At 36.1% G+C, this 23550-nt stretch overlaps 1 protein-coding gene across 2 annotated transcripts in view; it reads left to right on the plus strand.

Annotated features, from left to right (window-relative positions):
* The first annotated feature begins 3817 nt into the window (after window positions 1-3817).
* The window catches only part of LOC117420710 (stromal interaction molecule 2-like), a 99977-nt gene continuing 80244 nt past the window's right edge, over window positions 3818-23550 (plus strand). Inside the window, exon 1 of one of the 2 annotated variants that reach the window (XM_034034253.2) lies at window positions 3818-5174. In XM_034034253.2, the coding sequence (XP_033890144.2) occupies window positions 5045-5174 (130 nt within the window). In that variant the 5' untranslated portion in view covers window positions 3818-5044. The remainder of the gene's footprint in view (window positions 5175-23550) is intronic. The other variant, XM_034034250.3, reaches the window with a different exon arrangement.

The following is a 23550-nucleotide window of genomic DNA, read 5'->3' on the forward strand; positions in this document are numbered from 1 at the left end:
AAAAAGATTCCATTATTCACCTCAGGACTGCTGCAAAACCAAAGCCAACTGGGCTAAAGTAGCTGAAATGTGCGTGTGTGGTTGTGTGTGTGTGTGTGTATGTGTGTATGTGTGTGATTGAGTGAGTGTGTGAGTGAGAGAGAGAGAGAACCAGAACCAGAACCAGGGTTGGATACCGAAGAGTGAGTAAGCAAGTCGAAACCACAGACAGCTGGGTGAGTAGCTGGAGTTTGTTTATTATTGAACAGAGAAGATTAGCTCAGAGACTGTAGATCCCACCAAAATATTCGTAAACTGTGTTGTATGTACTCCGTGCGCTGCCATTGCTAGTAGTGTGATGTGAGTTGTTCCAGTGGCGGAGCAATAGCAGGTGCAGCAGGTGCAACTGCACACAGGCCCACGCACTCAGAGGGCCCCAGAGGGGTTCGAAAGTTTTTATTTATTTATTTATTTATTTATTTATTTATTTTAACAATGATAATATCCTTCACATTTATATTTGCAGATGTTACACATTTGTATAACTGTAGCTGCCAGTGTGCGGTGCCAGTAATTCAGATTGTATCCTCCCTCATTTCAACAGGTATCGCTATTGTCTTAATTATCCTAACTTTTTTCCCCTGGAGGCTGGTACGAGGCACATCTTCATGGAAGGTTTTGGGGTACTATTCAGCACAAACATTTGCAGTTATATTCTGTGTGCACGATTCATCCTGTAGTTTAGACGGAAGCTGTCGGGTGCTGCTGCAGTCACAAAAATAAACTACAGCAAATCAACATGCCTGTATTTCTGATTTAAAAATAATAATAATAAAAAAATGGTTTCCTATGTGAGACAATTTCTGCAAATGTCTGTGCAGAATTGTGAATTCTGTAATAATTTCTGTGATCGCAGAATTGGGGAATTCTGGTAGGGTTAGTGATTAAACCTGATCGTTTATGATTAAAAAATAGTGTAGTATTGGATGTAAAGATATACGCAAAATAAAATAAAGTAGGTGAGTAGAAAACGTTCTTATTATGTACTCTTTCATACAGGCTAACATTCTGACAATTAAATAAAGTTAAATATTTTGTAAATAAAGTTAAACACTTGATTTGGTATGTTTGATGTTTATAAATAAGAGTTAAATTAACGTGTGAGGAGGGGGGCCCACAATAAGGTCCTGCAGTGGGGCCCATCTTCCTCTTCCTCTGCCACTGAGCTGTTCATATAAATAAATCCTGTTCGCCTGTGGGGGGGCGTATGAACTTCAACCTCTTGATCTCCTGACCGTCACTCAGCAACGAATGCACGCACACACATAGCAGATGGCTACCTTGTCACAAGCATTAATACCTTGTATCTTTCTCAACAAAGGATTTAGGGCAGCTCCAAAATAAAAGCTGAATCTCAAAACAATAATTGTGTGAATATAGTAATTGTTACAGTTTTGTATAATGGTATTTAAAACATGAATAATTTATCAGCTTTTTTAAATATCCACCCTTACTCTGGTCTCACTGCAGTCGGATATGCAACGATTGAAATTTTTTAAGTTTTTAGAAATGTTGAATATTTTAATAGTTGTCCATCATAATGAAGTAATTGACACCCCAACAAAAATGTTATTATCACACCATCTTTGGAAAAACAAAGATCTATTTTTATATCTTATATCCTTGTTATTCCAAAGAAAAAGTAATTGTGTGTGTACACCATCTTCCAATTGAGTAGTGCCTGTTTATGAAAGGTAGCAGGAGCAATAGGAAGTTTATTCACATCAAAATTACATTTTTAGTAAAAACTAAAGACCACCAACCTTTTGAAAAGTTTTGAAAAATGTTCCAAATACTTTCCTTATTTCTAATATTTATTATATATATAGTCATCTCAAAAAGTATTGGCACCCTTGATAAAGATGAGCAAAAAAGGCTGTATAAAATAAACAACACAGGTAATGAGCTATATTTTATGCTCAGATATATGGGAAAACGATATTCTTTTATTCTAATACAATTGCTCAGAGAAAATGTTTTTTATTAACAAGTAATAAAATGTTTTCTCAAAAAGATAGGTGTCAGAATTATTGGCACCCCTAAAGATTCTTATAAATAAAATCAAACAAAATTAAATCTGCATTAACATTCTACTTCTTTAAGTTCATCTCAGACTTAAGGAACTGTATTGTGGCCTTCCATGGCTTCCTGTTTCACTGGGGTATAAAAATGAGATAACACACATATGAAATCCATTTGTCATCCATCACCATGGGGAAAGGCAAAGAACTCACAAATGAAAAGAGACAAATGGTTGTCGACCTTCATAAATCAGGCAATGGGTACAAAACAATAGCTAAAAAACTAAATATACCACTTACCACTATTAGGGCAATAATTAAGAAGTTCAAAACCACTGGAACAGTGGTAAACTTGTCTGGTAGAGGACGCAAGTGTATCTTGCCCCCACCCACAGTGAGGTAGATGGTTCGGGAGGCAAAGGGAAATCCAAGGGCCACAGTTGGAGAATTACAGAACTTGGTTGCATCTTGGGGTCACCAAGTCTCCAAATCTACAGTTAGATGCCACCTCCATGCCAGTAGGCTATTTGGAAGGGTTGCCAGAAAAAAAGCCTTTATTGAGAGCAACCAACAAACGTAAGCGCCTGGAGTTTGCTAAACGGCATTGGCACTTCGATTGGAACCGGGTGCTATGGTCAGATGAGACGAAAATAGAGCTCTTTGGCCACGCACACCAGCGGTGGGTTTGGTGTCGAAAGAAGGATGTGGTGCAGAAAATAACCTCATACCTACTGTAACATATGGTGGTGGATCTTTGATGTTATGGGGCTATTTTGCTTCCACTGGACCTGGGGCCCTTGTTAAGGTCAACGGCATCATGAACTCTACCCAGTACCAGGACAGTTTAGCCAAAAACCTGGTTGCCTCTGCCAGGAGGCTGAAAATGGCCGCAAGTGGATCTTCCAGCAAGACAATGACCCTAAGCACACATCAAAATCCACAAAGAAATGGTTAATTGACCACAAAATCAACATTTTGCAATGGCCATCTCAGTCTCTGGACTTGAACCCCATTGAAAACCTGTGGTTTCAATTGAAGAGGGCAGTCCATAAGCGCAGACCGAATGATATCAAGGATCTGGAAAGATTCTGTATGTAGGAATGGTCTAAGATCCCTCCCAATGTGTTCTCCAATCTCATTAAACATTACAGAAAAAGACTCAGTGCCATTATCCTTGCAAGGGGAGGGTGCACAAAGTACTGAAAACAAGGGTGCCAATAATTGTGACACTTCATTTTGGAAATAAATTTATAATTTGAGAAATGTGTAATTTTGGTTGATTCTATTGAATCATTAATAAAGTCAAAAATATTCCACATGTTGGAAAATTACAATATAGCTTAGTACTGGTATTATTTATTTTATACAGTCATATATATACTGTATATATAATAATATTTTGAGTTTTCAAGTCCAAACATTGAGACCTCCTTGTTCTTGTCTATTACACAGTATCACATTTAAAAAAAAAAAAAAAAAAAAGAGGTTTATTTTTCAAAATGAAATTAAATAATATTTAAGTTACAGACTGGGGCACATCTAAAATAAAGTGAAGCACAAACTGCTCTGATGATAGTCCTCCTGTCTTTGACAACAGGACACGTCCAGACAGTCTTGCAGCCAATCATAGCTAGACATGTTGAAACACTGTGACCAATGACACGCTGGAGCTCAGATTACACCGAGACCGACGTGGGATATGTGGCTGAACTAATGATCTGTGGCAGACAGGAAAATAAACTACTGAAAGCTCGCTATAATAATAAAAAAAACTAATGCTTTATTAATGTCACTGCCATATGATAATGTTACTTATTCGTATACTATGATGTATGCTGCTTTTCAAATTGAGCATTTAGTTAACATTTTCTTATAATATTTTATATCAGTTGTAATGTAATGCAACGCGATTTTAAGTCATAGCCAGTGTTATTTTAGCATGAAAAGTTCAAACACAATAATATCACTAATTCCCCCCAAAGAAAATATATTCGTATAGGTTTCATGTATTCGCCACCAGCAGGATTCAATGCATTCCTGTTGGTTGCTGAAGATTATTTGCATATGGACTTCCGCCCCACAGCTGGGTTCTGCATCAGGCAAGGAGTCTGAAGAGATGGGACGCTGAAGCATGAAATCTTAATATAAACTTTTCTGACCTAGTGGGTAACAGGCTTTGGACGAGGGCGTTAAGAATTTGTATGTGATTCTAAAACCGTGGACGTGTTTTGCTGTGTTTTTCGGGATCCGGTATGATCATTCCATCTCCTGAGAAGGCGGATCTGTACCAAACTGCGTGTTCAATATGCTAAACACCACGGAGACCCATATATTTGGAGATACCGTGAATATCTCCTTAATTAAATCATACGGATTATTATTACAATTTGAGTAGACAGGAGCTATCAGCATATTGACAGCAAGTATTTCTCCCATTTTGCCGTGCTACCCTATAAACGACACGATTTTTTTTTTTATTTGAACTAAGATGACAGTCTACATTGCCACCACTTCTGCCTACTTATTTTGAATCTTTTTTTTTTTTTTTTTTTTTTTTTTTCATTATCACGTTTTGTGAGGTATTCGTTTTATCACAACGAATGCATGATTGGTACTGACAGCACTGGAGTATTTTCACTTTGACGCCGGGAGTTGTTAAGTCTTAAATTTGACTTCCTTTTTAGTAAACGTTCCATTTAAACATTTATATGGAACAATAACATTTTTACATTACACAAACTTTCTTAGCATTTTTTTGTAATATACATGCTCTTATTTATTATATTATCAGACGTGATAATTTTAAAAGCCCTACAGTTCATAAAATATACACGTTGTGTATTTGGTTCCAATATGTACTGGATTGAGTCACACTAACTCAATTCAAACCACAATCAGTGATCACATTATTTCTGGAGCCTTCGAATTCAGGATTGGTATTTTTTCTTTTTTGGAGAAAGGCACTGGAAAGCTATCTGTTCGCGATGATTTACTTCACTCAGCCAATAGCTCTGGTGCTACATGGACTCCTCATTTCTGCAGTACTTGGATCAGAGGTTTATTCTAAAGACCAGGCAAAACGAGCCTCGTCAGACAATACAGCCTTTCCTACAGGTAATTTATTTACGTGACACACTGATTTTATTTAGATTTTTATATTTACAAGATAATCTGACTAATGGCTAACACGGTTTATTCCACAATAAGATGCATAGTCAAGTGTTCTAACATTCGTATGTGACATCAGTTTTGTGCATTGCTGTAAAATAACGGCATGCAATTCTGAATTCAGCACCACTGCAGCCCCGGGTAATTACAAGCAACCTTGTGTTTTAACAGTAAGTATTTCATTGAGTGCATGTATTATGGATAATTGTTCTATTTTGATTCAGAAACAAGTATGTGCTCTGGATTGATCTCTACCGCCAAACAAAAACGAAGCTGTTTTAATTGTCGCTGTATTGTGTACAGTGTCTCCCCACCCTCTAATTTGTAAAATAAATAAATAAAAAAAAAGGATTCGAATATTTTTCAGGTGGTAAATGCCTGTCTACATAACACAGTGGAAACGTGTATGCTGTTAAATTTCAAAAGACTTACATGGTCATACATTTTAGTCTTGTACTTCCAATGTTGTAATTAATAATATACTAATGGCATGCTGTCGGTTTTTAAAGCTAATTTGAGAATGATAAACTGTGTGTGTGTGTTGTATTCCTCATAATTCATACCTCTTCTAACCCAAGAGAGGGGCTGATTTGGCCCTTGGCCCCGAGCGTGGTGTTTGCTTTGGTTAACCTTGCATAGTTAAAGGTTGTGACCTAAATGCACAGCCCTGGGAAACAGGGAAGGATGTTTACAAAATGTTTCACTATGGATGTGGGACACTGGAGCCTAATGCCAATGGGTAGAAACGGAGAACCGGTAGTATAAGTCCTTTCCTTAGTATCTGAGCCTGGATGATTTAGTGAGGGTTTGCACAACATTAAACTTTTATGAGATTTGTAGTATATACTAGTGCAGTATGGTTCAGTTATAAACTGTCAAAAAAATCAATACAATGTCAGTCCATCAATTGTTTTTATATTAATGTGCTAGTGAGTCTACTTAATAAATATTCATTTTTGTTTCATTCAATTTGCCCTGAACTTGAGTACTAAGTGTTTCTTTACAAAATGCCTTGTTTTGATACTAAAGTCAAGGGAAACAAAAAACCCTAGTCAAATCAAGAATACTATCAGAATTACATCAAATACATTATTGGTACCAGACTTAAGTGTCATCATGAGTTAATTTCTAAAAGTAATACTCTATGTTTGGGTGCAGTTATTACACAATACAGTACATAATACAGTTATTTTCACAAACATGCAAAAGATAGGTGTATTAAATAGACATATACTTTGTATTCTGTGAATGATTTTACAGAGTAATATTTAATAAACAGAAAATATCTAAATAGTAAAGAAAATACAAAATAAGTCTGATCAAAACACAGAACACTTAATCACTGACTGTTGTATTGCTTCGTGCATATGCTTGCAGAGAGACAGGGAAGGCTATTAGTTCCACTAGCATTAAGGTTTATGGCTCCCCACCCTAGTCTCCGTATCTCCCCACCCTAGCCTCTGTATCTCCCCACCCTAGCCCAATAAACTTACATTCTTTTTTCATCCATTTTTCTTGATTGTACCTTTTTGTTTAAAATTGTAAAGTGTCTTGGCTAAAGGCTCTATAAAAATGCAAATAAATAAATAATATTTTAAAGCAGATTATACATGAATGAATGACAAAAACAGAAAGTGCCATTATTTGTCACTACAACATCCTACACCAGTCTTTTTTATTCAGTTAATTCTGTGAATAAACAGTTTGAACAGCGGCTACAGTTGTCAGTTGTTAACATGTAGAATCTGAAGATGGAAACACAATTGCAGTACTTGTGTGACTATAAAAAGTAATGGCAACAGACATTAAATAATCTACTCAAATAATATTTAACTGCTTTGTTGAACCAACTAGATTATAAAGGCCTCTTTCCATTACTGTGTTTACTGTAGCTATGAGGAAGTAATTTTGGCATATTTTTTTTTTTTTTTGTGACACTTCCTGGATCTCATTACAAATACACTCATATTAAAACTTGACTGTGTTTGAAGGAAATGTTGTAGAATTGCTGGTTTGAAGGAAATAATATAATTGGCATGACAGTTCATGTTTTGGTTTTGGTTTGTTTGTGGGGAGATTTAGGATGATGCGTGCGATAATTGTTTTTGTTTAAAAAACAAAGTACCTTTTGATTTCATGAAATTTTTAGGTTCCAAAGATGCTGTACTATGAATTATGGCTTGCTTTCTCTGATTAGCTACTGTAACTCTAATGTATGAAAAAAAATACTAATGTGTGAAATAATTGACCAGTTAGAATAAAGAACCAAGAGGTAGTCTGAGTAAACTATTTCATGCAACAACAGTGGGATGAGTACTTCACATCAATTATAGATGAAGAAAGTCTAAAAGCATTTGTTAACATGTGGGTCATTCCATTAAAATCAGTCACCCAAAACATCGACCTCCTTTGATTTGGATAAACATTTCCATGCATGATTGCCTTTGGGAGAAGTGGTTACAGTGTACATTCTAGGCCTGAGTGAGCTCCCATTCATGAGATACAGGTCATCAAAGCTTGACCTGATTTGGACACCCACCCTACCTTTACATGGTCATAACTTCCTCCATAATTGACACAGAAAGCTGTTGGTGTTATTTTAAAGCTCTCAAAGAGGACTATATATTCATTATATCAAAATTGATGTGAAATACAAGAAGGTGAAATCGTGTAACCTTGGACAAGTTTTTGATAGCTTGTAGCCTAGACCCTTATCTACATTTCCTCCCAGTTAAATTTTGCGCCAGCCATTGGTTGAGGCACAGCACAGAGTTGAATGCAGAGTGTCCGGTGAATCTTCTAAGTGAAGCGATTACATACCTAATACAATTAAACAAACATATTTAGTTGTAATCGAGTATACTCACCTGTTAAATTGAACCTGGTGCAGTGAACTGGTGCAGCTGTAACAGATTAATGTTAGTTAATTAATTAAGCAATTTGGCCTATTAACACATGTGACTAAAGTGTAGCACAGGTGAATTAAATCCAAATCAATACGGAAATGTGCCCTTTATAAAGTGAAAAACAAGAAAACCCAACTATAACTCAACTAACAATTATATATTATACTGATCAGTTTAACATTCTTGACATTAAATGTTTGTAGCTAAAACTTTGTATATGGACAGAAGTTATGTTACCCTTGTATGAAGTTGCTAGCCCATCGTCCTCCTGACGAAGACCAAACATCATCTTCAACACAAAGTGACCCCAAGGAGTCTAGTTCCAGAGAATCCAGCCCTCATGCTGTTCAAGACAAACAACTTGAAAGCAACGAAATGTTCAAAGCTGAAAAGGAACATAAGATTTCAGAAATAAATAAGGCCTTGGAGGCAATAAGGCCTTGTTTATTTCTGTTGTTCTACAAGGGAAGATGTTAGTCAACTCATGGCCAGAAAGAAAGAGATGTTGTTTCTGTTTACAATAAAGAGTTGGGAAGGAGGGAGAAACAACAAAAACGTCTTGTTCTCTGTAATCTTTCAGAGGCCTGTAGTTTCTTCAGATTACAGCATCCTGACATTAAGATTGGATTCTCGAGATTTGCAGAGCTGAAACCAAAGGAGTGTGTATTGGCAGGCAGTAGCGGTACACATGCGGTGTGTGTCTGCACAACACACCAGAATGTAAAGCTGATGTTCATTTGTTCTAAGCTTCCACAACTGAATACCAGTATGGAAATGCCTTTGAATCACTATCGGCATTGCTTATCTTGTCACATGTTCCCCACCTAACGTTGATTGCCTATTAGGAAAGTGTGAAAATTGTCCATCACTTGAAGATTTCAAGAGTCTACAAATGCTCTTTCAAGATAGTCTGGTGGATGCAGTGTAGTATCGGATGTGTACTACAACTGACAGATCCACCCTTCAGACAATCAATGAACCTGTTGATCAGTTCATAGAGACTTTCACAAGCCATCTCCAACGTGTTCGTCGACATGATTTCATCACAAAGATGCAGGCTGCATATTATCAACAGCTGAGGGATGAATTGCTAGTTGTTGGTGATTTTGCAGAAAACTTCACTTTTGTCATGCAAGATGAAGCACAATCACACCACTGGAACAACTCTCAGGCAACCACGCATTCTTTTGTTTGCTATTGGTGAGTCAAAGATGGGAATTGTAAGCACATCTCATATGTTGCAATATCAAAATGCATTACTTATGACACAGTTGCTGTTTATCTCTTTCAAAAGCATCTTTTGAGGTTCTTGGAGAACAAATTTGGGGGGTGCCCAAGAAAAATCTATTACTTCTCTGACGGGTGTGCAGGGCAATATAAGAACTAAAAATGTCCTCAACATACATTTGCCAGCACTTGGAAGATTTTGGCATGGAACCAGAGTGGAACTTCTTTGCAACATCTCATGGCAAAGGACCCTGTGATGGTGTAAAAGGAACCATTAAATGAATGGCAACAAAAGCCAGTTTGCAGCGTCCATACAATGACCAGATCCAGAATCAAAACAAAACAAAGAGAAGAATCAATCACAGTCGAAGGATATGTTACTGTTCAGTATGACAGTCACTGGTGGCTCAGGCTGGTGGTGTCTGCTGATCAGAAGAAACGGGAGGCTGAAATTAACTTCCTGCACCCGAATGGACCATCACGATCATTCTGTTTCCCACGCCGTCCAGATCAATTTATTATAGACAAGAAGGGTGTGTTGACATCAGTGGAGCCAACAACTGCAACAGGAAGGACATACACCCTGAGACACAAGGAGTGCCAAAGCATCAAAAGCCTACCAAGGAAAATAGCAACTTAAGCATAGGTGAGCGGTAAATTGTATTGCATACAGAAATATAAAGTCAGAGACCTGAAAATGAAATATCTACATTTCCACCACTTCTAACAATACATGTTCTTTTCCAGGTTCAGTGATTCATTGGATTTGAACAGTGGTAATTACAGCTGCTGGAGAAGCATCACTTAAAATACCAAACATGCCCTGACAGAAGTACCACTGGTGGGGACAAAATTAAATGTGGACAATTCAGTATTGATTTATATATATATTTTTTGTTTTAGCCACTTGTGCAAATAGGGCACCTTGGTGCAAATAGGGAACCTCCAGTTCACTGCAGCTTCAATTTAACAGGAGAGGAGAGTATACTCGATTGCAAATAAATATTTTTGTTTAATTGTATTAGGAGTGTAATCGCTTCACTTAGAAGATTCACCTGACACTCTGCTTTCAACTCTGTGCTGTGCCTCAACCAATGGCTGGCACAAAATGAAACTTGGAGGAAATGTAGATAATGGTTTAGGCTACAAGCTGTCAAAAACTGACAAAAATCCAAAGTTATGCGATTTGACCTGGGTGAGGTCAAAAGTCACAGATTCACACAACTTTTGTTATCTTGCATTTCACATCAATTTTGATATAATGAATATATAGTCACATTTGAGAGCTTTAAACCAACACCAACAACAGCTTTCTGTGTCAATTCTGGAGGAAGTTATGACCATGTAAAGGTAGGGTGGGTGTCCAAATCAGGTCAAGCTTTGATGACCAGTATCTCATGAATGGGAGCTCACTCAGTCCTAGAATTCACAGTGTAACCATTTCTTCCAAAGACAATAATATGTGCAAAGGTTTATCAAAATCAGAGGAGGTCAAGTGAAAAATTGCAGTTTTTTGATTGATTTCATATGGAATGACTCGTGTACATTTTCAGGTGATTTTTCAGAAAAGTTAGCAGTGTCGTGTACCCTCATAAAAGTTTTTGAAGTTTTGCCTTGATTTTCCCATGATTATACTATGCATTTAGCATAGTTTACCCTGGTTTGCCATAAAAAAATGCTTACCTTTGCTATTTTTTACAATGCTTACCTATGTTTTACCATGCTTTCACTATGCTTTATTACAGTTTGCTATGCTTTTACTATGGCCAACTTTTATAAGGGTGTGTGGCAAAGTGGTTCATAGTGCACAGGTGCAGTGGAGATGCAGTGCTTAGGAATGATAGGCACAAGACAGTTCACAGTGAAAAAGCAGCTCTCTATTTGCTGACCTGGCTCTACACAACAATGTGTATCGCTCAGGGAAACCACGGGGTTCAGTCCAGAAATAATAATACACTAAACAAGACCCACACAAACACAACACGGTCACAAGTCCAGAGTGAGTGCTCTTACTGAAAGTGGTGATTTACAGGTTTATTCTTGTACAATGGTGAAGTGGAGTCTGGGTTTAATTGCTGGCAGTTTAGCTACAGGTCCCGGAGGTTAGCCTTCTATAATGACAAGCACAGACAGTTAGCAACAAACAAAATACTTAACACTCACGGTAATTAAATTACTTCCGTTTCCCAAACGGGTCCTTTCAGTAACCATAACGAAGGATAGCCTGCAATAGCTAGTTCAATCACGTCTCTTGCAATCCATGACTGACACACTACCTAACTTTGGGCACTATGACTCCGCCCCCTTCCTGGATGGCTGGCTTCCGACTGACCCTGAAATGAACTGCCAGACCATCCAGTACGAGGCACACTATTCCTGTTATACAGCGCCCTCACAGGTCGGGAGGGAGTTTGTTGACTAGGATTCATTCGCTCTCTGTCACAGGGTGTCTGTGGTAATGGATACCAAACTGCATGTACTAGTTCACAAGCCAACTCACTTAACTTTGTATTTGAAGTTGGCTGTTTGATCAGTTGCATATAATCTAGTAATGCAGGGCTATAAATTGGCAACAAAAAGGACAAGGCCAAAATAGCCTTCAGTTCAATAAATTTGTTAAGGGCACCAAGGCCAAGTCAAGGCCAAAGTGTAGGATGTTGTGAATTGTTGCTTGTGATACATATGTAAAGCTAATTATTGGCCACACAAAGAAACAAAACAGTTTAACTTAATACTAAGTATTTATTTATTTAAGTGAGTATACTCACTTACATTTATTTATTTAAGTGAGTACGAGTATAACCGCCATGGTTATACTCATACCTACAACCGCTGGTACATTTTAAACACCATCAATATTAAAATGAAAGACAAACTATCATATACAACTCAAGTGTTTTATTCAAGCACATCATATCAAACATCTGCACAGCCAAAACGCTGCATTTAAATGAACAATTAAACATAAAAGGGGTTATTTTCTAACTTACCACATATAAAGCACTACTTAAAAAAATGAAAAACTATAACAAAATAAACTAGTGTGTAAACAGGTATATGCACATACAAAACTGTAAAATGAAGTAGTTTTTAATCTAAAACGAAAAGTAACATATGATTTATCTTGCGTGTGTGTCACTCGCAGCACAGAATCCAGGTTGAGCTGCTGCAGCCTGGCTGCAGCTTTGCAGTTTTGTGATCGAAATATTTCTGCTGAAGCACTGTGGCTAGCATCAAGATGAAATCTCTCCTACCTTGCCAGATCCAGTAGAGATAACAACAGGCTTGTATATATATATATATATATATATATATATATATATATATATATATATATATATATATATATATATAACTGAATATTGTAGGTTATATTCAAAATAAAAACTTGTATTGTAAAAGGTGATTCTAGTGTTAATGAAATGTAGCTTTTAGATGTTCCACAAACACACACACACAAATATAAATTCTAAGTAGTAAAACTTGTAGAAATTATATTTTATGTAATTGTGTGTGTGTGTGTGTGTGTGTGTGTGTGTGTTGGAGAGGTAACCAGACAAACAAGTAGCTAATTTAGAATGTGCATGGCAACACGTGAATTAATGTATCTTGTTAAATGTCTTTATCTTCATGGCAACACATGCAAGCTCTCCTCACGATATTAAAAGTCGTTCTTTCCCTAATTAGTATGCAGACAGGGACATTTTAAATATCTCCTCCCCTAAGTCAGTATGACTGCAGTAATAAATTAATATCAACAATTTCATCCCGATTAATGTTTGAAAAATAAGCTCCGAAAAATTCCCAGGCAATTAAAAAAAAAAAAGAAAAAAAAAGAAAATGCAGAACACTTCGAGACTCATATGCTACTACACTGTCTACTAATCTTTACTTTGAACACGCTTTCCCTCACGCTAGCCTGCACATCTCCAAACAAAATACTGTTGGTGCCGTCAAAAGGAAAACTGAATCTATTGACATTTCACCATGTTTTATCAATTTAGGTTAATCTCTAAACAGAACTGTAATGCCATAATAACTAGGGGACGCCATGTTGTTTGTTTGTGTAGAAACAGACTCGCGGTTGTTAAGTCAGTTGCTTAGGAAGTGACTCAAGCACTTTTCTAGCGTATTGTTTTGCAGTCCTGCATTAGTGTTCGCTGTCTAATTGTTTGTATAAAGTTTATTGAGAGTATTGTGTTCAATAAGCTTTATTGACAAACCAGTAAGTGAGTTGGGCTGAGAGGTTGGAAAGCAATGTGGAAGCTGCAGTAATGCAACTGTAAGATTGCAATCTGTCTGCACCCAGGTGAATTATTCATATAAGAGTCATTTCTTCACCACATATGAACCCCAACATTACTTATAAATTTTATTTGCAGATTGGTGCAAGGCTTTTTACTTTTTTTTTTTTCCTGGACTCTTTGAGATGTTATGAGCAGTAGAAATCCATGTGCTTGAAAGGGTAGTGTTCATTGTTTGTTGTTTTTTTCCAGCTGATGTGACTTAACCATGCAAATCATGTAATTGTGTTATTGTTTGGATCCAAACACTTCCAAATACAGTTCATAGTTGCTGTAGCTGAAAGGGCACTGCAACCATAGTGGCTGTAAATAGACATACATTTTGAGGAGCATTGCAGCAATTGAGAAGGGCACTGTGGTGTAGTGGCGGGCTGTCAAGGCTGGTCAGCAGCAGAAATAGCAAACCTCAGACACAGATCTTTAGTTTATTCAACAAAACAAATTAAACAGGAACAAACACAAGGGTTTAACAAAAACCCTACACAACTTCAAATAAACAAAATATAACACCCAAGCTTTGGCTATCCCGGTGTTTGTTCCCTCTCTTTCTTGGCAACCCACCTTCACTAAACTATCTCCTACACACTCACCCAACAAACACTTCTTTGTTCCCTTTTATACCATGTGGCCAGGGGCTTGATTGATTCAATCAATCATCCAATCACCACTTGGCCACATTCCACACTTTTCCATTTAAACTTCAATCACTCAATGAATCAAACAATCAGACAATGCCATGTGGCTGTGCAAGGGTGCCCACACACCTGTCACAGGCACCCACAGCAAATTGCTGCATGGCCGCCATTGAGCCCTGGTTATGCATTACATAACTACAAAAACATAACATAACTACATATGTTTGTTTGGTCATTTCATCTTTTGTATTCCACATGAGAAAGGCTGTGACATTACCGATCTAATGAGAACAGAATATGCTACATATTCTGAACAATATCCTATACATAAACTTGGGAGATATAGATAACATTATTTTGTTTTCTAAAGGAGACACCTGTAAGTCAAAATATTTAAGACTTAAACATATAGTATGAAAATAATATTGATTACTACTGTATTTTCTAAATTATGCTATTTCAGTAATTGCCACACTTTTCCAGCTCAATATTAAGACGTAAACCGCAGTAGAGTTTTTTGGGGGGTTGAACTGCATTGTAATTGCAGATGGTAGTATTTAGTTACAAGCAGACTGAATGATTTGCATGAGAAAGTTTTCTTAGGGGAATGAATGTCGTGTCAACTTAAATGTCAAGGTAAAATGCTTACGATATATTAGCACTTATAGCAGCGGCAGACTTACAAATTCACAAGCTCCCTTCACAAGGATGTTTAAAATAGATACAAGTTGGGAATCTGTAACTTAACTGATAAAATATTGGTCAGTTCTTCTCTGGCATGGTGAAAAAAAAGTGAAAAGTGAAAAGTGAAAAGAAGTGTTTGGTTCTGAAATGCTTGTGGGGGAGTGGAAAAAATTGGAAAATCTGAAGACGCAAAATAAAAAGATATTATAGCCACAGGTTTATTTATAGTTGAATGTTGTGGCGGTTTCTTGATTCTGTAGGTGTTGAATGTTAATGACTCTTCTAAAAGTTGTACTGTAAAAGTCAACAAAATATATTTAGCAAAATATATAGGGCCGGACCAAATCAAAGTTAGCACATAGCAAACGAGGACGCGAAAGCATTCGTGGTAACAAAACACGAGAAAAATTCCAAACGAAATCTCGCGGAACCAAAACAAGCCCTTTTCGCCCTTCAAAAAGCAGCTGTCGCTTGTTGACTACAAGTGGGTTGAGAAGGGGGAGTGGTTTGCTATCGCTCGACCGAAACTACTCAATTCCGTTTTCAACTCTGCCCGTTTGAAAAAATAAAAAAATCTGTTATCAACTTTTTTTTTTTTTGACGGCACTGGATAGCATTTCATTCGACTTCTTATTGTATAATATGTACCGGTACTGATCCTGGCGACAGGGTTACGTTGGTTTTTGGATGTTCTATTCACCCCAAGTTTTTTTTATTATTATTTTTTTTTAATCTTCGTTCTTGTGCAGTTACTATACATCCTTGTGCACAACAGGGCTCTGGGCAGCACCGTGCCAGTCGGGTATGAGGATGCTGGCATTGCATGGGGCTGACACAAGCCAGGGCACGGTATGGATTTTTACAAAAATCATGAAAACAATGTGGCACGCTTTCATAACAGTGACAGAACAATGCAGCAAGGTCTTTTCTTTCAAACTCACGTCCGTATTTTTCAATATTTTACACAATAAAAATAAAAGCAGATCATAATTATTATTATTATTATTATTATTATTATTATTATTATTATTATTATTATTATTATTAATAAACATATTTTTATTATTATTACTACTAGTAGTAGTTGTATGTAATAGCATTCATTCACTGATATTCAAACGAAACAGTAGTATTATTTTTTAAACCCTGGCTGCCTGACTTTTCGCATGTTACCGCCTTGTTTCCGCCCCTTCAAAATGTCACAAATACCGGCTGAGGATTGGTCAACAGCTGTTTCCATGCTGCTATCGGCGGTCCCTCCTACTCTCCGCCCATTTCGCGGATTGGAAATGGTTAGTTTTGGTTTCGTAATAAAGAAAATGCGATATGGAAACTAGTGATATTATCGCATAAACACTCTTTCTCAAGAGCGGTCGGGGTTTGATTTGGTCCGGCCCATAGTGATGCAAACAGTGCTAAACCACTTCCTCCTATGTGACTACATTGCAGTTTTGTGTAACCCTTTATCTGAGCATTATACATGCTACTGATCAGTTCAGAGACACAGTAGAAATAAAAAAAAATATTCAGATAAAAAAGGCACTTTACAGAGCGTTTAAAAGGGACCAAGAACAAAGTACACAGAAAGAGTACTTGAAACTGCAAGCAGAAGTCAAAAAGGAAGTTAGAAAGGCCAAGAGAGAGATAGAAGTGAACATTGCCAAGGGGGCTAAAACCAATTCCAAAAAGTTTTTCCAATATTATAACCACAAAAGAATATTCAAGGAGGAAGTAAAATGTCTAAAAAATACAAATGGCAACATCATAGATGAAGAGAAAAAAATAGCAAATATATTAAATGATTACTTTTCACAAGTTTTTACAAAGGAGAATATGGATAACATGCCCCACATGTCGACCTGTTCCTATCCAGTTTTAAATAACTTTAGCATAACAGAGGCAGAAGTGTTAAAGGAACTAGGAGCTCTTAAAATAAACACATCCCCCGGGCCGAATGAGATCCTCCCAATAGTACTCAAAGAAATGAAAGAAGTTAACCAAGATCATGCAGCAGTCTCTTGGGACAGGGATTGTACCTACAGACTGGAGAATTGCAAACGTAATACCGATCCACAAAAAGGGAGACAAAACCGAACCAGGTAACTACAGACCAGTAAGCCTGACTTCTATTATATGTAAATTTATGGAAACTATAATAAGATCCAAAATGGAAAATTACCTATATGGTAACAATATCCTGGGAGACAGCCAGCATGTTTAGGAAAGGGAGATCATGTCTAACTAACCTGCTTGATTCTTTTGAGGATGCAACATCAACAATGGATAATTGCAAAGCATATGACATGGTTTATCTAGATTTCCAGAAAGCAGAGTCGCGGTTGTGCCATATTCTTTCCATTTTTTAATAATGGATTTAACCGTGCTCCGGGGGATGTTCAAAGTTTGGGATATTTTTTTATAACCCAACCCTGATTGGTGCTTCTCCAGAACTTTATCCCGGACTTGTTTTGATAGCTTCTTGGTCTTCATGATGCTGTTTGTTTAGATATGCTCTCTAGCAAACTCTGGGGCCTTCCAGAAACAGGTGTATTTAATCTGAGATCATGTGACACTTTAATTGCACACAGGTGGACTCCATTCAACTAATTATATGACTTCTGAAGGCAATTGGTTGCACCAGAGCTTATTTAGGGGTGTCACAGCAAAGGGGGTGAATACTTATGCAATCAAGACTTTTCAGTTTTTTATTTGTAAATAATTTTGAAAAATATGTAGATTTTTTTTCCCCACTTCGACATTATGGACTATTTTGTGTAGATCAGTGACAAAAAATCCTAATTAAATCCATTTTAATTCCAGGTTGTAACACTACAAAATGTGGAAAAGTCCAAGGAGGGTGAATACTTATGCAAGGCACTGTATATAAATACATATTTTTGGCAAATTTCACAAATTGTTTGGTTTCTTTTTTTTTTATCTAAACAACATTAAACAGTACTGAAAAACATGTTTTATTTAGTAAGGGTTACAGAATCTTTCCAGTATGATATTTTATTATTATTACTTTATCATTTTTGCATTCACCACAACCTCTGCAAGAACATTAATTTATTCAGTCAAGTGTTTACTGTAGTCTTGCTTTCCATTAAACTGTGAAAGGTTTGGTATATAGTCTGTACCAGGACTGGGCTGATCTCTACCGTGAAGTTATTTTAATACATGTGCCAATAGACTACTGTATCCACAAGTCCCGCTATATAGACAGATTTGATATCATTATAGTTATCCTGACGGTGGTGAGTAAAACTAAAACTCCATCGTCATTGTATTGCAGCTCCAGGTTGATCTGGAAACAGTGTTTTTTATGTTGTATTCTGATGATTATGGTACTACTGCAGGGCTAGAAATTAACTTTTTAAGGCAGCAGTGAGGATTTGCTACCTGCCTGGAAAGTAGGTAGCAAAATAGTCTTATTCGGAAGCGGTTTATTCGACTAATAATTATATATAAAACTAATTGAAAAAATAAACACCTACCTACTCTTTTAAATAGATTGAATATCCCAAACTATCACATAGTAGGCCTATATTTAAATCCGAAAGCACTTATTGAAACAACCTTGTGCTCAACTAAGTAATGGAACAAATGCAATTCCTTGTCAGAATGTATTTTGTTTTATCCTTAAGTTCTACAAGAATGCAACCATATCTGTCATCTAAGCATTTGATATGCCATCAGTACATTTAACCAGGTTATGTTTCATCGGTGCAAATGAAGTAGTATAGAATTATCCTCATTTCTGTCTGAAGTTGTTGACTGAGATTTCGGTAAATAACAAATCATACACAACTATAAAGCCAGCGATTTAAAAATAAATAACTAAATAAAATAAACCAGAGCCGCCATTCTCCATGACAGATTAAATTAGCATTTTATAGAAATTGCCTGTTATCTTGTAATTGTAATGTTCTGGTACTGTACATATTTGTACTTCACTGTCCAATATTGCATTGTGAGCCTCTCATGTATCTACATGGGGCGGGACAAACCTCAGTCATCTACAAATCAGGAAGCTCTATTAGCAATGGTTTCCCGCTTTATGAAAGATACTAATAATGTACGTGTTTAAAAAATGAATACCGGTAATTAGGTACATGTTCACTCGGTCGTCATATAAACTACAGCGTAAGGTATCAGAAAAATGCTACTGCATAAAAAAATTACAACAAATTAAGAGTTTTGGGTAGCAAAATACTACTAAATATATGTTAACTTCGAGCCTTGTACTACTGTACTATTTGTTTTGCCTGTAACTTTTTTTTTTTTATCTAACTTTAAATACTACTTGAGCTACTTCAATTGTATACTTATAGAAATTAACATTTGCATTTTAGGTGGAGCTGAGATTTTGCTTTTATATGGGGTGAGGTAAAACTCTGTATTTGCTATCTCACTGGCTTTGTTTTATATTATTCATATTTAATCTACTGTAGTTGCTTATACTTAGAGCTTCTGTTTTTCTTTTATTTTTTTCGGTGCTTATTTAAGCTATTAGCTAGTTTTATGTAAATCTTTTTTTCGGGGCTTTCGCTGTTTTTATTTTGTATGAAATTATTGATTTTGGTTAAGCATAGTTTCCAAAATGTTTGGGTATCTTTTTCTGTCAAAATATGTATAGTAGTAACTCGACAGTGCTTGCACACTTAAGTTGTACCTTTCTTTCATCTCCTGTCTTCCACAACGAAATCCTAAATTATGGTCATGGACATATTCTTCTAGGGTTTTTGTGTGTAGGCATTTTTTTACATTTCGCAATTCTGTTTGAAGTCCTCTGTATCCACAATTCATATCGCCCAATGCCCCGGGACAACAAGATTTGTGTGAGGGACAGCAAGTTTTGCGTTATACTTTGCCAGTTGGTCAAATAGTTTTTATTTATTTATTTTTTTCTGGGTATATTTTTAGAGAGCTGCGCAAGTTTCTGAAAACTGAATTGCGGAAGTCTAGCACCTACAGAAAAACATTTTAAAAAGTGTTTAAGTCCCACCCCTATCACTTCTGATTGGCTAGCTGTGGAAGAAGCTGATCTTCTATTGTTACAAAGAAACACAGAAATGGCTGCCAAGAGAGACTCAGGCAAGGCCCAGACTAATCTTTTAAACTTCAGGTATTATTTACATTTTTTGTAAATGAGCAAATAAGGATACTGCTTTCTTAATGCATGAACCTGACATTTAAATGCAGTAATCTAGTATAGTTAAAAAAACACCATCTTCGCTAAGGTATTAGCAGATTAGAAAAAATGGTGTTGTGTAGTTTATAACATTTTTTCTGAGTCTACTTCGTGGTCAAGCATGTACTTGTTGGGGATGTTTAAAAAAGAAAATGTGGTTTACTGTTTAGAAGCATTTCAAGACAAACATTCCCTGGCAAAAAAATGTAATACATTTCTTTTCTTTCGATTTTAGTGTTGCTATCTTAGTTTGCCATTTACCACATTTACAGATTAGATTTAAATGCTATATTTAAAAAAAAAAAAATACTAGTTCTTTATTGGACATGCACAATCCATCGATTTGTGAAACCTATTAAAATGTGAATCTTGACAAATATGTTTATAATGATAGGAATTAAATGCTTATATATGATATCTGTAAAATATTTTATTATTATTTTAAATTAAAATACAGACTGTAAATCTCATGTCAGTGTGTTTATGTATTAATTAATATATGTATTTCAGTGAGTAGTGTAGGGAAAGAACCTTGCCCTCCCAACTTTTATGTTCAAAAGCCATCAGGGTATGAAACCAGGATCACCCTGCTGCAGCAATGTTCCAGTTAAGCTCCAGTTCCAATTTGACAGAGCTTACTGTAAATACGGTGTGCATTATGGTAGAAAAACAGTAAAAAAAAATGCAGAGAAACTTGACAAATTATACACAAGCCCTTTAGAAATCTGTGGTTTCAGTAGTTACAAAACTGAAAGAACGTCAAGAAAAATCTGAATTCCACAAAGCAGCAGTAATAGTTGGCAATGATTTCGTATATATGATGCAACAAACTAAAACACCTGTACATCTGGAATTGAATTCAGATTATAGAGAAAGAGTGGAAAAAACAGGCAGAAGCTATTTTTATATTTGAATAACTCCCAAGCATTGCTTATTATAATTGTACTCTTAGTATGTTAAGGAAAGAAACATTTCCTTAAAGTATGTTATACATTTGTTGAGGTGAGGTGGGGTCACAGGGAACCTTTTGTGTATATTGAAGAATTTAGTGAACCAGTCAAGCTACAAGGCTAGACCTGCCCCTGTTAATCAGTAATTAATTGATTGTGTTCACTGTTAAATAAAACCAAAATCCTTATGTTCTACTTTTTTGTGTGTGTTTTGTGTGAATTTTTTTTTTTTTTTTTTTTTTTTTTTTTTAATTGCACACTCCTGATATCTTAACTGTAATACAGCTTTAAATCGCATGAACAAGCCTCCATTCCTGGTTAAAACCGAAATCAGAGGCCCTACTTATACTGTAGCATGGCAATGTTGAACTGACTGGAACCTGGCCTAACCTTGAAGTTTAAGTTAAACTTTAATTCATTTTAATCTAAAATCTTACAGTAGGCCTACATGTTATACAATTGGTGAGTGATAAAATAGTTTCTGTGTGAAACTTAATTATTGGTTCTATGGTTAATATTAAGGGCAGGACTTAATTTTCTGATGCTGTAGTTTATATTAATAGGAACAGTCACACCAGCTGTGGCGCAACATCAGTGAATTTGTAAATTGATTGTTATTTTTTGTTTGTTTACTGGCCCTAGTTGCTTTGGAACTGACAAGTGTGAAACAGGAATGTGTGTCTTTCATTTGGAAACGGCAATGGTCAAGGAGTTAATTATTGCTTCGTTTGGTGTTACTGTTCTCACTTCACGCGCAACGTTTCCAGAGTTGAGAGTTAATATTTATACTTCTCCTAATTGTGGGTTTCACCATTTAATGCTCAAGAGGAAGAGGTTATTGGCAAGTGGTTAAAGTTTAAATTAAGTATTTAACTTTTTAGAAAGAAGCTGTGATTAAGCTGATACTGTAGTTTGATGTAGTTTGAATTCCAATGTAGTTTTGCTTTCACCTTGACCTTCCCATTACATGCAAATTGAGACATCACCACAGGAGGATGTTAAATGACCAAGTACTGTAGAGGAAACAGCACAATCAAATTTTTTTCCACTCTTGAGCACAGGCCTACTATATTGTTGATTGTTTGTCTCTGAGTAATGTTGCCCAAATAGTCAAAACATTTTTGAGAAGATTTTATGAAAATCATGTTTTCAATGCTTCCAGACGACAGTATTTTGAAGGTACGCTAAAGGGGGAAAGTTTTTAAATAGGGATTTATTGTCACATTTCCAGCTAATCCCAATTGTAATCCTCTCATCTAATGGCCTCAGATTAAATATACATGCAGGGTTGAACATTTGAAAATTGAAAAATTTGTGTAGAATTGTGTTTAGAAACATATAAATGTACAGTTCTAGGAGATTTTTGCTACTTTAAAAAAAAAAATTTTTTAGTATTACTTCAAGCTGTTTTCCTGCAACAGTTTGAAATGCCATTAGCCTAAATATGTCATGGTTTCCCCATGTTCACTGGTACAGTATCAGAGATCTCTTGCAGAAAACATGTGGGTCTGTTCAACAGGCAAATGTAAACGAGTCCTGCAAACTGATTACTGTAGATAAAAATAACACTAGGAGAGAATTGTGATCTGTACTGAAGAGGTGGAAATCTAACATGTGTCTAATAAAACTTTTTGCTTCCTGAGCTATAACAGACCCTGATAATGTCATTTAGCCTTAAAGAGCAAGCTTGTTAAAAGGGGAAGAAGGTATCTGCCCTTTCATCTAAAGGTACCTTTCAGTAATGTAAACAGACTTGACATAGAAGACTAAACAGGAGAAGAATGTACTGTAAAACACCAAAGAATTCAAGTTTAGTGTAAAACTGGGTTGTGAGATCGTACAGTACAGTTGGTTAAAACCTCAAAATAAACACCAATGGCTTTATTAAAATGTGTTGACTTTTTCAGGCACCAATACTGCTGTCAAACTGAAGCTTTAGCACACTAACCCCAACAGCGGCATATATTTCTGCTGTCCTGGGGCTGATACTATACAATTAAAACAGAGGTAACTGTGAAATAACCACCCTGGTTTTGCTTGCAGTGTTTATTAACTTATTGAATTTATTGTGTAATTGCCCTTATTGTTGTTAATGCTGACCACATAGGGTTTAACTTGCACTAAACAACCCGGTGAAACGGAGAATACCTTTCTTATAAAGATGTACAACTAAATTGGAACCAGATGTTTTATTGCCTCTCGCGAATTTCAATATTTACTGCCAGCACACAGTGTGCTGTTTTATTTTGGCACTTTTTGCTCAGAATTTTTGTTTATATCTCATTGTTCTGTATAGTGCATCAGAAATAATAAAGGAACTTTGCTTTATTATAAACTGATTTGTACATGTTTTTATTTTTCTGTTTTCATTACGTTTATGACTTTTATTTTTGTATATTTTTTAATCAGTTTTATAGAATGG

Source organism: Acipenser ruthenus, chromosome 1 (assembly GCF_902713425.1).
Source record: "Acipenser ruthenus chromosome 1, fAciRut3.2 maternal haplotype, whole genome shotgun sequence".
Taxonomy (NCBI): Eukaryota; Metazoa; Chordata; class Actinopteri; order Acipenseriformes; family Acipenseridae; genus Acipenser; species Acipenser ruthenus.